General features: G+C 39.9%; 1 protein-coding gene across 1 annotated transcript in view; it reads right to left on the reverse strand.

Annotated features, from left to right (window-relative positions):
• Positions 1-206: 206 nt before the first annotated feature.
• The window catches only part of abat (4-aminobutyrate aminotransferase), a 38853-nt gene continuing 21246 nt past the window's right edge, over positions 207-17813 (reverse strand). The window contains exons 5-16 of the mRNA XM_020102967.2: positions 16790-16907; positions 12790-12839; positions 12318-12398; positions 12011-12103; positions 9969-10031; positions 9788-9851; positions 9467-9615; positions 8566-8703; positions 7214-7381; positions 5487-5633; positions 4302-4413; positions 207-2992 (exon numbers count right to left, since the gene is read on the reverse strand). Of these exons, the coding sequence (XP_019958526.1) occupies positions 2871-2992; positions 4302-4413; positions 5487-5633; positions 7214-7381; positions 8566-8703; positions 9467-9615; positions 9788-9851; positions 9969-10031; positions 12011-12103; positions 12318-12398; positions 12790-12839; positions 16790-16907 (1305 nt within the window). The 3' untranslated portion in view covers positions 207-2870. The remainder of the gene's footprint in view (positions 2993-4301; positions 4414-5486; positions 5634-7213; positions 7382-8565; positions 8704-9466; positions 9616-9787; positions 9852-9968; positions 10032-12010; positions 12104-12317; positions 12399-12789; positions 12840-16789; positions 16908-17813) is intronic.

Genomic DNA, 17813 nt, shown 5'->3' on the forward strand with positions numbered 1-17813 from the left:
TTATACAGTATATGTCTCAAGTGGGTTCTCCATTGCTACACAATGGACATGGGAAGTTATACAAAATGTGCAACGTTTCATGCACCATCAAGCACCCCATGCATGAACTTGCAATGCTACTTGCAGCAAAAATAGACATTTTGTGTTGTTAAACTGCTATTTTTAGGTCAAAAAAAGAACATTTACAGTTAGGAAATTAAACTGTACAAAGTTAAAACTTAATTTATTGATCACATTACGTAGACAATGTTTTATAGACAACAGATATAACCATCTACAGTAATCAATAATCATCTATCTTAGATCACAAGTCCAAATAGTCATGTCATGAGGACTAAGAACAACTTCATACAAGAAAAACTGCCCCAGTTAAATGTTTAACAACTATTTACATTACATTAATGGGATATCAATTTTGCATCATGGATGTTTATAGATGTAAATATATTCATATATACTGTATTGAATCTCAGGAAATGAATAATGACAGGGAAATTATTATGGTAACACTTTAAAAACTGATACACATTCTTTAGACTTGCCTAGAAGCTCCATGGAACATTCGCAGACACCGAAGAAGGTTCTAGGAAATCAGAACATCAGCTTGGACCGATTCACAAAATAAAAATGGGAAGTAATGATACATTGTGTTGATAAGTTAATCAAGAATTTATTATGTGTATTACGTTGGATCTAATGTGTCTTAAGACAGCCCTACATAATGAACCTGTGCTTCAAGTTAAGCAACTTCACCACACATGGATAAGTCTGGATCTGTCTCACCCACAGGAAAAGTTAAAAGCTCAGGGTAGTGTGCTGCTCTAGTTAACATATATTGGAGACTTTGAATCTTTGCATTCATCTCTTGAGATGAAGTGAAAAAATAAGTCATTTAAGAAATGTGTTTTTAAGTGTGGAATGGGCTCACTGGTGCCTCTGCGTGGCTTGAAGGGGAAAAGCCAAAAGAGCCATAGTTCTCAGCTACCTGTGAGTTTTTCTCTCTGGTGTCAGAGGGCAGTAAAGAGCCCATGAGACAAAAATAGAAACCACTCGTAAAACTTTACCTAGACAAGTGGCACAAGCTTATTATAAGTGAGCCTGTCCCAAACAAGCCTCATTGGCTTAGTTATTAACGCCTGCCGACTATGACATTATTTCGGTCATCTATCACAAATAAGAAGTGGTGAATTTGTAATCTTAATTAAGTGAGTTGAACGTCGGAAGTAATAATATTATTTTCTGAAAAAAAGGCAACTGATATGACGCTCTTGTTCAAGAGTAAAATTAATGTGTCCAAAGTTTAGTTCTATTAAGGTGATCAATGGCTACTGCTATCTGACCCAGTGGCAAAGAAAAAAAAACACATTTAAGTAACATGCAGGCACTAAATAATCTCTAACATTTTCCTGGTCCATTTAAGATTCACATTTTCTGGGCTACAACATTTCAGGCTGAAAAGTTATTCCTGTTAAGAGCAACACGACAGTTAGAATCATAACAAGGGCATTTCTAATGGGCAACATCAAATGACATGCAGGCTGGCATCTTTACTGTCTCTCTGTGTTACGGGCAGTGGGATGTAAGTGGCATATGAGCACTTGAGTAAACTTTATGCAAGACTGCGTCATAAAGTGAGGTGGCATCTTTGTCCTCTTATTTATCTATCTGTCTACTGCTGTGCTACCTGCTAAAGGAACAAACCCACATGTTAAATGTGGTTCCTGATCTTTGAACCTCAGACATATAAGGTTTATTCAGTGATTCAACAAGGTCACATTAACGATTCCATTCAAGGTTGGCAAAATATCAAGCTATTACATTATTGGCCAGATTAAGAAAGGCGAACTGTAAAAAACATCACGCCAATAAGACAATAATGAATGAGAGCTTTACAGGTACTTTACTGTGCCTCACAGAAAATTATTTTTTCCATTAACATGAAAAGCATTTGAGAATAACCCGAAAATGGTATGTGTTTTCTAAATTAAATGACAAATTAGTCTGAATATTGAAGTGCTACTTTTTGGGAAATGCAGTTGTAGGATATCTCAACAAGAATCCGTTAAAGGTTCAGTGTGTAGAATTTCGTTGGTTGAGAACCTGTGGTAGCCTTCAGTTGTCATAAAAACTCAAAAGGTGTTTAGTTTGTCCTGTTTGGATAATATAAAGTATTTAAATATTAAGGGCCCATTTTCAGATAAATAAAAGAAACAATTCGTACCATTTAGATTGAACACACAAGTAAAAAATATCCCACGGATTATTTCATATTCAATTTTCGCCAAAAGACCCCTTTCACCTATATCTTACACACTGGACCTTTAAGAGGATATAAAATATTTCTTGACTCTTGCTTCTAGTACAGACTTTGGATACGATAGCCAATCTTTTTTCCAGAACGTTTCATTTAAGAAGTTAGTAGCCATAGTATTTGGGGTAAAACAGAAGGTGCAAGATTTGCTGACATTATAGAGTGACTAGACAGACTAGACTAGAACTGCTAGTCACGTTATCCTCGATACAAGAACACAAATCCAGATGAGAAAGGTTTAAATGTTGGAGCCTCTTCAATAGATTTATTTTACAGAAACATGATCGTGTTTAACTAATTGCAATTGCACCTACTGGTATCTGTTTTTCAGGATAGATCTTTACGGCAGCACATGTAAGAAGACATCACTATAGTAATTTCTGGCTAAAAATATGAGAACTCAGCCACGCTGCTCTACACCTAACTTAATCAGAGGTTATGTGGGATATCTGAGTTATCAGGTGGATTGTGCTTGTTGTTACATGGACTGTCAGGAGTTTCCCTGCCTTCCCTCCAGATTAATTTAGGCTCTAATGTCAGGTTCCTCCAGGGTCAGCATTTATTTGTACTGGGCCAAGACGTCACTGAAGATGTTGAGGAAGATGTGAGCATGGTACTCCTTGAAAACCAGCGCTGGACGGAAACGGATCGATCGATCCCCACACCCTCCGAGGAGGACACCTGTCAATGAAATACACGATTACTATATTGCAATACAGTTCAACGATAGTCTTCTGTCTGTCATCCAACTTCACATGAATGTTTGTGCTGAGTTTATTTTACACAGTACCAATCGCACATTTTCAGACCAGGACACTTGGTCTGACACTTGGCCCAGCACAACTGGGATCAAACTGCCAACCCTCTGGTTAGTGGACGACCCGCTCTACCTCATTAGTTTCAAGTTCTATTGTCATATGTCATATGCAGTTAACACAGGGTCAACAGTACAATGAATGGTGTTGGACAAGAAGAAACCGGTCAGCTCAGCAGTGCAATAGTTAAATTAAAATCAAAGCAAGGTAAAGTAAAATGCAATACAATACAAAACTAAGAATATATACATTGAAAGGTACTTGAACTTTATGGAGTGTGTGTGAACAGTTATTGCACCATGTGTGACATTTCCAAATAAACAAGCAGGAAAAAAGATGCGCAGAGGGTTGTGAGTTACATGTTGACGACAAGATTAGGAACCTGATGGCCTGACGGTAGAAACTATTCTTAAATCTGGTGGTGCGTGCAGCCCCGCATCTTCTGCCAGATGGTAACAGGGTGAACAGTCTGCGTGCTGGGTGGCTGTAGTCCTTTATGATGTTGTGTGCCTTCCACAGACATCGCTGGTGGTAAATGTCCTGGATGGCCAGGAGACTGTTTCTAGTGACGTGTTGTGCCGACTCTAGTAATCTCTGCAGTGATTTGTGGCTGTGAGCTGAACAAACTCCATACCAGACTGTGATGCAACCTGTCAGCAAGCTCTCGATGTTACGCCCGTAGAAGTTTGTGCGGATGCTGGCATTCATGCCAAATTTTTTCAGTCTCTCTAAGAAAAAAAAGCCGCTCACAAGCGTGAAATGGTTTATGGAGAAAAGTATTGATGTATATGTTTCAGTCATGAGTTTTTGGCATGTGTCGAGGGGTATAGATGATGAGCCTTCTATTACTTAAAGACATTACCAGAGGCAGACCTGTTGATTGGACTACTGTAATGCAGAAAAAAAAAAAACCCGAAGACATTCCACCTGTTTTAAAATACCTCTCAATTGTGAATTCCTTATGAACACCTTAGGGACAGGACTATGTCCCTTGGTCATGTCATGCTCATTGTATCGCCAGTGCATTCCGAAAGCAGGGGCTAACCTGCAGGGTGACACCATGACGAGCCACACTGTGACGTGAACTACAGTACCTACTGAACATCAGAGGGTGCCACAATGAATGCATGTCTCCAAATCACAAAAATAAGACTGAATGGTGATGTGCCTCATACCTTTGTCTCTGGTCTTGAGCAAGATTTTGTTGCGTGTTTCATCATCGCAGATATCAATGGCACAGAAGGTCCCCTGCCCTCGAGCGCGGCTCAGTATGCCGGGGTATTTAGCCTGGGGGTGAGACACATTTAGGCCATGATCACACACATTAAGGTCATATTCACATAAAGCATGATCGCACAGACCCTCACAGCCCTGTATATGTTGGGGGTGGAGGCTGGACACTGGCTGAAGCAGTTGTGACCATTTACAATTATCGGGCTGCACGGCGGTGCAGGGGTTTCGCAGCCTGTTTGCTAGTAAGAGCCTTAAGCAGATTGGGGATCGAAGGAGAGAGGAAGAGGAGAGCCATCCGCAGTACCACCGAAGCGGCAGAGAGAGCCTCAAGATGGCTGTGGCTCAAAAGAGGAGAGCCATGGAGTCAGAGTAGCTAGCCATCTGGACACAAGCGGGGGTCTGATCAGCCCTGGCTGGGTCACCTGGAGGAGGGTGTATGATGCTGAAAGACCCGAAACACCCGATGATTCCAGGAACATCACTGAAGAAGTGTCCAGAGGCATCAGAAGATGTATGTTCACAACAACTATAGAGGTTTGGTACTAGACACTCTAATAAAGAGGCCTGGGTGTGGGGGATGGGGTGTGTCTGTGTTTTATTTGGTTTTTTAGTATTTTTTGTATATTTTGAATATGTGTATCTGTTTCTATTTCTTTAATAACTGAGTAAAATGTATCAGGGATTACACACTGCTGTGCTGTTTGCCTGTGTGTGTGTGTGTGTGTGTGTGTGTGTGTGTGTGTGTGTGTGTGTGTGTGTGTGTGTGTGTGTGTGTGTGTGTGTGTGTGTGTGTGCATGCAGTGGAGCTCAGCCCTGCTGTTGAGCAAAGTAGTGAGAGATTCACAAAATGCAGCTTTGGTCATAAAATTAGACCATAATATTGGATACACTCTGATAAACTAAAATCTTTTCATAATAAAATCAGCCTACAGCAAACACTGAGTGAAAATGAGGCGAACGACTTGCATTTTCCAGAATATGTGAGAATAAAAGCTATATTTGGTTCATATTTTATTACTCATGCCATGATGATATCTATGCTTATTTGAAATGGGTCTCTTTTTTGGTAAATTTGGGCAACCTGAACAAATGAACAAATAAACAAATGCCTACACAAAATTAAGTACCTGTAGATCATATAGACCATTTAACAGAGCTTTCCCAGAACGGGTAACCTCCTCCAGAAGTCTTTCTCTGCGAATGACATTGAGAACCTCAGTCAGGAACAGGTTCTTTGATGGATCACCCATCCATGTGTTAAAGATGCGGTATGCCTGAAAAACGAGAGCAGATACAAAAACAACCATGTTAAACAAACACGTTATTAAAATGACCTTATAAACATCTTTTACAAGAACAACCGTTCAGTGATAGTGGCATAACACTCCAAAGTTGACCCTGCATGTGTGACTCATGGACACATGTTTTGAAGACACTACAATGCATTTTCTACATCAAAGTCAAAGTCAACTGTTCTGAATACATCAATAATTACAATGTGTACGTTTCTTTGTTCATCATAGCAATGCATCTCACTAAATATATGAAATCAAATCAAATTTTATTCATATAGCCCATATTCACAAATCACAATCTGTCTCGTGGGGCTTTAACACGCGTCTTCATCCTGTACCCTCAACAAGAGTAACACACCGCTACACCCCCTAGCGGCATGGCGGTGAATTGCAGAGCAACGCGTTCCCTCGACGCAGAACTTCGAATGCTCAACGACTGACGGCGTAGGTACGGCGTCGACGTGACGCAGAAGCATAAACTAGGCTTAACTACATAAAAACAACCTATTAACAGGGGAAAAAGAACATTGAAACCTCAGAGAGAGTCACATGTGAGAGATCCCTCTCCCAGGACGGACAGAAGTGCAATAAATTCCACGTGTAGCAATAGATGCCATGTGTAATATACAGTCACGACATACATTTGCCTCCTGTTCACCTCCAATCTGTACGAGTGAGAAGACGAATAAAACATTCACTTCCTGTGGCAAAGTAAATCCTCAGCATGGCTTCCTTTCAGAGTCGATTTTGGTGAAATTAGATTCACCTGCATTAATGAATGTGTGACCACACCCCCAGAAAGAGTTTTGGGTGTTTTTTGCCACAAGGAACCAAAATTACCTTTCACCAGATTTCAAATGTCGGACAGACAGTTCCAGAATAGTATAGTTTAATTTCAAATTAAAATAAGCACAAGCCTGTCTGAAAGCAGGGGCTAAGATTCATACTTTCCAGAAGACGCAAATTTGAGATTTTATTGACCCTGTACTCAGTGACTATAGGACCACCCCTGGCACAAACTTCAAAACAATCATTCCAATACAGGGGCTAATTCTAGGCTAGAATTGTGTCTGTCATGTCCAACTGATTCATGCCATTGTCTTCCTGTATCGGGTGTCTGAGCAGTTTAAGTCATTTTAGAAGTCTGAGTTGTTATCGAACCTCCCAAAAGTAAGCATGCATTCAATGTACATATGACCCTTATTTTCTGTTAGAATGGGTGTCGCAAGTAGAGGAAGATATATGAGGATGTTGTAGGAGACATCTTCAGACTTGGGGGTGACAGTTGCTCATGTTACTCTGTTAGAGTTTGTATATTGTTCCACCTTCTGGTCTCAAGTCTACATTCAAATCTTCTACATAGCAGCTGCTGCCTGAGTTCTCCTTTCACCAGCTTCCATAACAATATGGGGTACAGTGGATATTGCAGCCTATATGGGCTACCAACATGGCTTTAGGTTTTTATGTTGTTAAAATATGAACAAACAAACAAAAAATATAGCACATGCGTAATGTGACTGATGCAGTGTGTGGTCAAATGTTTTTTTAAATGGTCAAACCTTATCAGCCTGTAATTCAGCCTTGTAGTAGTAGCCACCAGTCAGGAGTTTCTTGCTGAAGGAGACAATGTCAGCCGGATCGTCCATGCCCCAATGCTCATGGGCCCAAAACTTTCCTGTGCTCCCCCCACCGGTCTGGACTTCATCCACGTGGAAAGCACAGCCATGCTATAGAGACAAATGGTTGCAGACTGAGACATTGAAGTGACCAAGGAAGACAGATCATGAATGCAACTGACTCATTGACACTGTAGGCAGGTCTTTACTCACTTTTAATTCTAATTATCAGGTCCACAATGATGTATGGTACATCTGGATCCTGAGCAATGGAACCTTTAAGCAATGTAGCAGCTGGACTGTTTACATATCATATATGGTTTGTACAACCCAAGTATACAGTATATGCCAACTTGTTTTTATGTTTTTGCTGACAAACTTAATTTCTAGTCGGCTCAAAATGGATACTACCATTTATTACATAGCAAACCAAATCGTTAAAATAGCAATCCACGTGGAGAGGCTGTGGTTTACAGTGATTCTAGAACAGCTAAGGGGGTCTTCTAGGTAGTTTCCTTACTCTTGCTGAGGGTTAAGGGCAGAGGATGAAGCAGCTTTTTAATCCCTATGAGACAAACTGTGATTTGAGAATATGGGCAATGCAAGTCAAATTTGATTGATTGATTATTGCTCATGATCCTGAAAGAAGTGCCTTTAATGGGAGAGGGGAATATAAACTATTTCAATTCAATGTCTATACCAAATCCCTATTTACTACTTCAAATATATGGTACAGTTGCAATCAAAGTTTTTGGAATTACCTTTGGTGAAACTAGTTACCTCCATCAATGTGACAATGACTGCCTCCAGCAGGGAGGTTATGTTTTTACTCCTGTCCATTTGTGTGTGTCAGCAGAATTTACCCCAAAATTACCATATTAGTCTTTAAACCTGTCTATCCTGCAGCCTCGGAATGCATGATAGGTCTAGTGAATGAGAATAAAGTTAAAGTCTCAACAAGGTCAACCATTACTAGTAGGGATAACACCATATACAAGTGAATTTACACTTAGGATTGCAATTATTTTAACAACCTGATTGTGTCTTGAATGCATTCCCAGTCAAATGACATTGTAATATAATGCCGTTCAATCCACTATTGATTATTCAAATATGACTTAATTGTACAATGACGATGTTACTTTACCAAGGAGAAGCTACAATAATGTATTACTCATAACTGATTAATTTAACTGCGGCTAGTAAACCAGTATACCTTTCAATGTGATGCAACTAAGGTGGCGCACAACAAGAAATCATTTAAAAGGATCTGTTGCCATAGTGATAACTGGTACCTTGTGTGCAATGTTGCAGAGGCCTTTGAAGAAGTTGGGGGAGGCGTGGTTATCTCCACCTTCAGCCTGGATCGGTTCAATTACAATACCAGCTACTGGTTTCCCCTTCTGCCTCCACTTTACGATCAGGTCCTCCACCTGGTTATGTGTGGCAAGCGCACACGCACAAGCGCACGCACACACAGACACACGCACACACACACACACACACACCTATTACTATCACAATAGAAATGTGATGAAAAACTCTTTTTGACTTCGAAGTTGATTTAATAAATAATTCAAAGATATAAAATACACGATAAGTTTACACTCAATCGAAGATCTAAATATAGTTACAGTTACATTAACGTAAATCAATAATAAGAGGAAAATAAGAAGGTAATAAACATGGAGGCCACAGATGTGAGTGTAAGGTTTAAGTTTTTCTTTTGATATGTTTTCAAACACAGACCGGTTACGATACAACCCCTCAGGTTTTGCATGTACAGATGTGTCACCTGAAGTACTTATGAGGTCTTAAACCTCATGGTCCCACCACTGACTACCTCTGTCGCAGCTGTCTTCAAAGTTCAGACCCAGATTCTATTGTTTAATGACAGTGTGAAAAGCACAAATCACATGGAATCATATCTTTTCAAATCAGATTTGGGTGCAAACATTCATGTGTTTTATTATTTATTTATTAATTGTTTATATTTTTTGAAATGCAACCAGTATGAACAGCTATGAGACCTGTATCAGAATTCAATGAGACTTTTATGCAACTTTAGAATGACATTCCTCATAATTATCGGCAGAACTTTTGGATCCACTCTGTTTAATTGAAGCCATTCATGTCACGATCCCAACACTCCTGGCTCCGACTCTGCATCCCCCCTTCTACACATGCAAAGCCTACCTCCTCCAGACAACGAGCCTCCTCCTGTGCATTCTCTCTGGTGAACTCCTCCAGTGGGTACTGCAGTCTGGGGAACGGGGCGATGGGCCAATCGAATGATGGCACATCCAGCTTGTGGATTGCTTTTGAGTGCGTCGTTGCCAAAGCACCTGAACAAGATGCAAATATTTACTTAGTCACAAATCTATAATGTCATAGCAGTCCCTCAGCCTCATAATTTCAATACTTATTCATCATGCAGTATTCCATGAGTGCTTCAGGTATCCATCTATATCTATTAATATTGAAATTGATTTGCGATTATGTGAGTAATTAACAAACCAATGGTTCTTCCATGGAAACCTCCCATGAATGATAAAATACTGAGGTCTGGACATCCTGGGGACTGAGAAAGAAGAGCACACAGATGAAGAGAAAGAAAAACTCATTAACACAGAAGAAAATAAAATGTAAGTACAAATCCCAAATTATTAGAATAAGTAGTGGCATTTCTTCCACCCACCTGGTTTATCATACAGCTGCTGAGGTCTTCATCAGATGCTGTGTTGTGACCTCGTTCCTTGTTCTACAACAAGAGCCAAAGCAGTCAGAACCTCTAAGATTGATTCTGAAGATTAATTCACATTTGGTTATTGAGATAATTAATCAGATATTTATGATTGGAAAGAAGAAACTCAAGTTAGTAGTTGAGCATTATTCATAATGTCCGATTAAAAAAAACCCGAAATACTTTAATAGATGGATCTGCAGTGTAAAAACATGGAAGTTTTCACAGTTGACGACACAGTGTAGATTTATGCAGGTCATAGTACCTACTCTAATGAGGCTTAGAACTCCATGACTGACTACAGAGGGAATTTTATTGTACATATTTTTTCTTCCATATCAGTGACGGAGACTTATCCTTGACCCTCCTCTGCAGTTATTGATCAACTTGCCGTTGCAAATTAAAAAAAAAAAACTTTCTTATTTATTTCAATAAAAACACAGCTGACATTTAATGCACCATGCAGGTGGCCCTTTTCTGAAATTACAAGCATTTTCTGAATCTGACATATCACTCTCATTCATGTGAATATGAAATTGCAGCTGAATATTTTTCATAAAATGAAACTAAATTTTCTTTAGTACCGTTCATGAGTGCAGGTTTATTATAATTTATTTATTATAAAAACACACACACACACACACACACACAGAGAGAGACAGAGACTCCTCTGACAGACAGTCTCTCTCATATGTCTAAAGTAATACTAAGTCTTATTTGATGGTTTTTATCATTTTGTTTACGTATTAAATGTTTGTGTTAAATCTAGAATCACACAAAGATATTTAAACTCACTTACTATTTCAAACTTTTCAGGCATAATGAAAGTGTTTATTGGATTTAGAAAAAAAACAGGCCTTTTGTTTTGCTCATGCTGAGACTGAGACATGAGGCACACTGTGATTCTTTCCATGGCAGTGGATAACTTCTTTGCTGCCAAGTCAGTGGTTTTTGCATGTGCATATAGAGCAGTGTCATCTACATTTGTAGATCTATCCCAGTGTTTCTCAAACTTTGTCAGAGCCAGGACCACTTAAAAAACACTCACGGACCACCTTATTCAAAAATAGCCCCAACATGTAAATAGTCGTGTGGTATTTTCGTTTCATCTTAGTGGTGGATTTTTCACGTTCATGTCCAGTTTGCGGCGGGGTCTGCTTTGACGACGTCGCTGGCGTTAAACCATCATCCTGGAACTCGTGTCAGAATTTTCATCTGCTTTTCTTTTACATAACCAGGTCCTAAGCCATCGATCCATTTTTAATTTGAAGCTTTGCACCATACATCCATGCTTTGCACAGCCACATTCGCGAAGTTACGGCAGGGTCACACTTATTTTGACGTAAAACGGTTGCGGTGCCACTGCACTGCTCAAGTCAGACAATGCCACAAAACAAATATTTTTGGATTTTACATACTAGTTGATTTGATATTGAAAACAGCACATATATGTCGCAGGCAGTTTGAGAAACACTGAAATTAAAGCACAGACATTTAAAATTTGAACATGATATGTAATTTGTCACCTCGCGGACCACTAGGAGTCGCTCATGGACCACCTGTGGTCCACGGACCACACTTTGAGAAAGGCTTATCTATCCCATGACACTGTTGTGGGAGATAATCAATGTAGAGAGACTAAGACTAAACAAAAGAGGGCCCAACACAGAGCCTTCAGGAAAACCCAATGGACACTTCATATTGCTTGACAGAATGCAACAAACGATAATATATAAGATCGATTAACTTAACGGCTATTACTTTTTCATACATAGCACGTCTGCCATTATTTCAGAGTTCTATTAAGCAATCCACACAGTCTTCAGACCCAAGTTCACAACCTTTCTGATGGAAAACTCCATAAATCAGCTTGAAATGAAGGATTGTAGCGATAAAAAACAAGCATTTGCATGGTTTTACTTTGTTGTAGAAAATCCATTCTAGAAAAATTCTATAATAAGGGACATTTAACACGGTCTGTACATACACTCACTTACCCTGTACCAGATAAACATTGCTTTGTAGGCATTCTCATTGGAGCAAGAGCCACAGGCCATGGTCTGAACACGAGTCATTCCACTGGGAGCCACCTTAGAGGAGGGAAGACAAAAGAGGAAACACTAAGATTCCATTGTCTTAAATGTTCAGCATTTCTTTTTGACTAAGGAATTGTGTATGTGTCTGTCATAGGCTACCTTTGTGGACACATTTCTGACTAAAAAGCAGTTTGTGTGTGTGTGTGTGTGTGTGTGTGTGTGTGTGTGTGTGTGTGTGTGTGTGTGTGTGTGTGTGTGAGAGACTAACTGAGAGAAGACTTTCAGTGAGTTTGTCTGGAAAGTTCTCAGGTGGCAGGATCCCCAGGGCGGGTCGATTCACAAATGCACTCTGAAAAAGAGACAAATGAATGAATGAGTCAGCATTAAACTGTAGATAAAGTCAGTAGTGGCTGCACCTCCGATAAATTGACTGGAATTATCTGTGTAACCACCACCAATAATCAGGACAAAAAGGGAAATAGCTCATTATTGACAACCACACAAATGTGGGCGGCTGAGGGTGTACAGCAGCTGTCCTCCAAACAGAAGGTTGGTGGCTCAAATCCCAGCCCATGACGAAGTGTCCTTGGGCAAGATGCTGAATGAATTTCATAACAATACCACTCACAAGCACATCTGGAAAAGGCAAAACCAGTTACAAGCATCTCTCAATGCCACACAGTACCTTTCACACACTCAAGCTAGTGACATAAATAATCATATATGTGGTGAGGACATACCAGATTGTTGGGATTGGCCATCACTTTGAGAAGAGCAGGGTGGTTGTAACCTAATGGGAGTGATAAAGATAGAGGAAGAGAAAAATCTTGACTAAACATCTTTATTTTTGGATTATCAGCAGCAGTCAATAGGTTCTGGGTTTAAAAGTATTTTCTCTGCAGGAGAAATCATTGATCCTATAGCTGTGTCATATAGAACAGATAATCTAATCTAATCACTGAAATCCTGATTATACTACTGAGCTGCTGCTAGCAGACAAGAGCATTCTGTGAAAACCAAGTACTCCAGGAAAGGGAGGTGAAACACACCTTGCAATTTCCAGCTAAGCTCAATGTCCAAAACAACTATCAGCTAAAAGGACACATAGAGCAAGTTTTTAAAAAGTAACCGCTATAGCAAATCAAGTTGTGAACTAGCTACTTTCGTTTGACGACACCTGCCTACTGCAGTGACAGGAAGAGGAATGCCTGAATCGCCCTCCAACATACTATGGCAAACAGTAAATGCATCGCTGATCTGCATCATGTTCTCACACTCAGTCCAGTGCGTTTAGCTTTCTTGCAAAGATATCCCCTTGAACACAGAATCTGAAACCCTATTACATTAGAGATTGGACCCTTAAATATTTAGGCAATCATTAACCTTAGACCTGTCAAACTCAAGTTGCCTGGTTCCATGAGAATAAACCCCACCTTTCCATGTTTCTCAGGTGACACCTGTTACCTTCTCAGAACCTTCTTAAGAGGGTTAACTAGGTCCTGTCAGCTGTGGTAAAGCAGTGTCATTCAGCTGATGTTGTCTCAATTCAGGCTATACTATGATCACACTTGTTTTCTGAGCACATGGCATCAAAGCAATGAACCTTATCTAAATGAATGCAGCTGCCTTACATAAATTGTAGTGCTGTTCCACTTCCAACCAACAGAGTGCAGTGTTAACAATAAAGTCTTCAACTCCTTTCAGGTCCCCACACTTTGGTTTCATAAGTGTTCTTGACGATTGATTGGTCAGGTACATAATCCAACACATGAAATGATAATGTCTGCCAATACATATAACGTGCAGACAAATTGAGAAAGCATTATATTCCCAAAATCTTTTGTGTAATTCCTAAATCTTTCAATCAGCAGACACACCAGAGTGAGAAACAACAGGAAATGAGTATATCGTGATTTGAATGCTGGAAGGAGAATCTCTCAAACACATTACTTCATCTGTAAAAAGGCTTTGAAATAACATCCTTGTGCCAGGAATTATATCAGGGACAGATTTAAGAAGTCTTTGTGCTTTGTGTATACATGCATATGGACTGTACAAAGTATCACATAAATACTTGGAAGGATAAGACATCCTATTAGAAAATGTGCCGATATTTGCCGGTATTGTTTGACTTAAATGGACTTAGGTCTATGCTTTCTGAGAAGTACACAATTGTAACAAATACCCGTTGTCAGGCCCTTCTAACTACTGAATTAATTAAGTAAATGAGTTCCTGGCAACGACAAAAGCACTTCTGTCAAGAGGCCCAAAGGCCTGGATCTGAAACCAATGACTTATAAAACGATATTAATCATTACGTACGCTGCTATCCTCCTAGCCCAGAGCAGGGTTCCCTTTCACGCACGCACACACACACACACCGCACAATTTCTCACTCCTAGGCTCTGGCCCAATGGGCGCAAAACAAGATCAGCGAGAACTCGCTTGAATTATTCTCCTCTGCTCTATCAAACTGTTTATCAAAAAGCTACAGACAACCATTGGGTCTACGCAGCAAAAACAAGTTGACCTATTTTGGGGTCAAGTGAAAGCCAAGTGGGCTTCTCCACTGACTTTACATTCTTACAGTATTAGTAAGTTGGCTAGTAAATGTGAATGATCATGTGGTGTCATTCCAGTCTTGAACCAGTGTTGAATTCTTTTTAAGACCATTTGCACGGTTTTGATTTAAAACTAAGGAAGATCTAAAATTTAGAAGTATAATAAGTAGAAAAATACTAGCTCTGCACTAGTGATGATTCATAATACCAGGGGTTCATATGACTAGTAATCAAATCTGGTTACTCAACACCACCTCCAGGACTGGGACCAAGAGGTATTCCAGTCTCCTTCCCCCTCTCAACACATTCTACTTGGCACTATACATAGTGTCCTGACATTGCATTGCATGGCTTGGTGTGACTATTTGCCCCAGGAGTGGGTGGAAAATAACAAAATAACACTGCAGTTGCAGGGCCCACCACTCTAAAGGACTGCTCACTCAACAGCCATCTAGAAAATAAGATCAGCATCAATAGGCCAGAACCACAGCCTCAAACTGTCTACCACTTAACAACCACAAACGCTGGGTTGTCTCTTTACATTGTATGCGGTGCAACAAATTACTATCCTTTGCCATGAAGACTGTAGCTAGAATCTACAGATGTTATATCAAATTGCAAACATTTGATGAGTCCCACCCTAAAGACTGGATGGGACTGAAGTGCACGTCAATTTTGATTCATGATCAAATCAACACCTACTGAAAGTTATTCAGATCTTACTCAGATTAAGTCAGACAGCTTTTAAGACTTTGACAATTTCCCCTACATGCATTCAGAATTAAGTTCGCCACTGCTGAGCTGACTCCTGTTCTCCATCCTAAGAGAAACACTGCTTGATGAAGGAATATTGTGAAGCTCCTGAATTTTCAGTATGGTTCCAGTATGTTTCTGCTGCTTATTTACATAAGCACTATCTGAAATATACTAATCCACAAAAAACATCAAATTTGTACGTGGGTACAACCCAGATTACATTAATTATGGTTTTGTCAACGGACGTGACGGTGGAGAGCCCTTGTCCAAAATGCTAATATTGATTTATTAGTTCTTGTTGTGTTAATAAGCAAGACTCAAGCCTTATAGATTTGCTCCTGCAGCAGTTTGAACATTGTTCCATGAACTGTTAGCTTGTGGGTTTTACTTCATCAGATACTTGTAGTTCATATGAATATAGGATGTTGTATGTGAAGGTTCATGAGCGCTTTTGTGCAATAAATCCCTCCGGGCAGAGAAATTGTTTTTTCTTCGCATCTCTCACACCCATATAATTTTTAATGAAACCTGTTTTTTATGCATTCATTATATTTGATGGCTTTTGTCTGTAAAACAAGGAGTGGCTTTGTTGAAGTCGGTAAAAAGCCTCCAGTTGGTCCAAAATGCTGCAGCACGGGTGCTGACAGGAACTAGAAGGAGAGATCATATCACTCCTGTCTTAGCTTCTCTACATTGGCTCCCGGTAAAATTCAGAATATAATTCAAGATCCTGCTCCTCCCATTTAAAGCCATTAACCATCAAGCCCCATCATGTATTAAAGAGCTGATAACACCTTATTATCCAAATAGATCAAAACACAGGCTCTCTAGTGGTTCCAAGAGTCTGTAAGAGTAGAACAGGAGGTAGAACATTCAGCTACCAGGCTCCTCTCCTGTGGAACCAGCTCCCACTCTGGGTTCAGGAGGCAGACACCATCTCTGCATTTAAAGTTAAACTTAAAACTCTTCTCTTTGATAAAGCCTATAGTTAGTCCTGGATCAGGTGAGTCCTGAACCATCCCTTGGTTATGCTGCTATAGGTCTAGACTGCTGGGGGAACTCCCATCATGCACTGAGCACTTCTACACTTCTGTCTGTCTCTCTGCCCCCCCACACTAATTTATTTTAATACATGTCAATAACTTTGTGTTTTTCCTTCCCAGTCTCTCACTGTCTCTTTCTCTCTCTGTGTGTCTGCTTCTATCTCTCTCTCTCTCTTTCTCTCTGTGGGTATTTCTGACTCCAGAGTTGGACAACAACAATATATATTATTATTATTATAACTATTACATGAATTGTTGCTGCTATCATTAATAACCTATTTACGTGCATAATCATCACTCTTTTTTATTTTAACAACTTGTCTGTCAGAGCTGAAACCGGATGGTGCACAAGTGTTCCTGGTCTGCTCCTTGCTACTAACCAATTGGAATGGAAGAGATCTGAGAGTAGATATCCAGCATGCGGTTGCCATCCACATCCACCAGGTAGTTTCCCCTGCTCTCCTCATAGTTACAGAAGAAATTGATTGCAGCAACATTCTGGGAAGAGAGAGTTGAACAGTTTAATTAAATCGTCCTGTGCGAACTCGACAGAAGACACACACAAACAACACGTGCACCTGTTATATGACAGTATAAAATGCCCAGTATTTTGGTGAATGCAGACAGATGAAAAGGTCATTATTTTATTGTATGTATATCTCAATCAGACAGAAGTCAACTTTCAAAAAACTCCAGAGATGGCTGGCATCTTGTTCAGTCAACACGTAGAATAATACATGTGAAGTTAGGCTACTGAGCCCAATCCCACACCCAATTTTGAACTGCAAATGCACTTCTATTCAATTTTATTTGTATCGTGCCAAATCACAATATATATTATCCCGAGGCACTTAACATAATTAGTTTGAGACCTTAAAATCTTTACGGACACCCTACAGTTCCAACAATGAGCAAATACTGTGGCGACTGTGGAGAGAAAAAAATAACCCATTAACACGAAGAAACCGCAGCACAGCAGTCGTCAACCCATCAATCGCAATCTACCAATCGATCAGATCTCCGAACTCTCTGGACTCGCTGGCTGCGGTTGAGCCGCCGATCAGCCGTGTGTTGGTTGCAGAGCTGCTGGTTTATCTACTGCATTTCCTTCAATACAAGTTGGATTATGTACTAAACTAAACACCAGGGGTCTCATTTGTAACCACGGGGCCTGAAACGTGCATACGCCACTTCTCACGCAAACGTTTGGATTTATAGAAACAAAATTTGAAAATGTGTGCATTTCCATGCAAAACTCTGAGCCATGTATACGAACATTTTAGAGATGGGAAAGTGGCGATGCAGACGTGAGGTGGTGAACTGAAGCCAGATTATTGATCTACTTCATCATTTACATTAAAACCAACAGCTTTACTTGTGCTTGCGTGATAAAACTGTTCCATG

The sequence above is a fragment of the Paralichthys olivaceus genome, chromosome 5 (assembly GCF_024713975.1).
Source record: "Paralichthys olivaceus isolate ysfri-2021 chromosome 5, ASM2471397v2, whole genome shotgun sequence".
NCBI lineage: Eukaryota > Metazoa > Chordata > Actinopteri > Pleuronectiformes > Paralichthyidae > Paralichthys > Paralichthys olivaceus.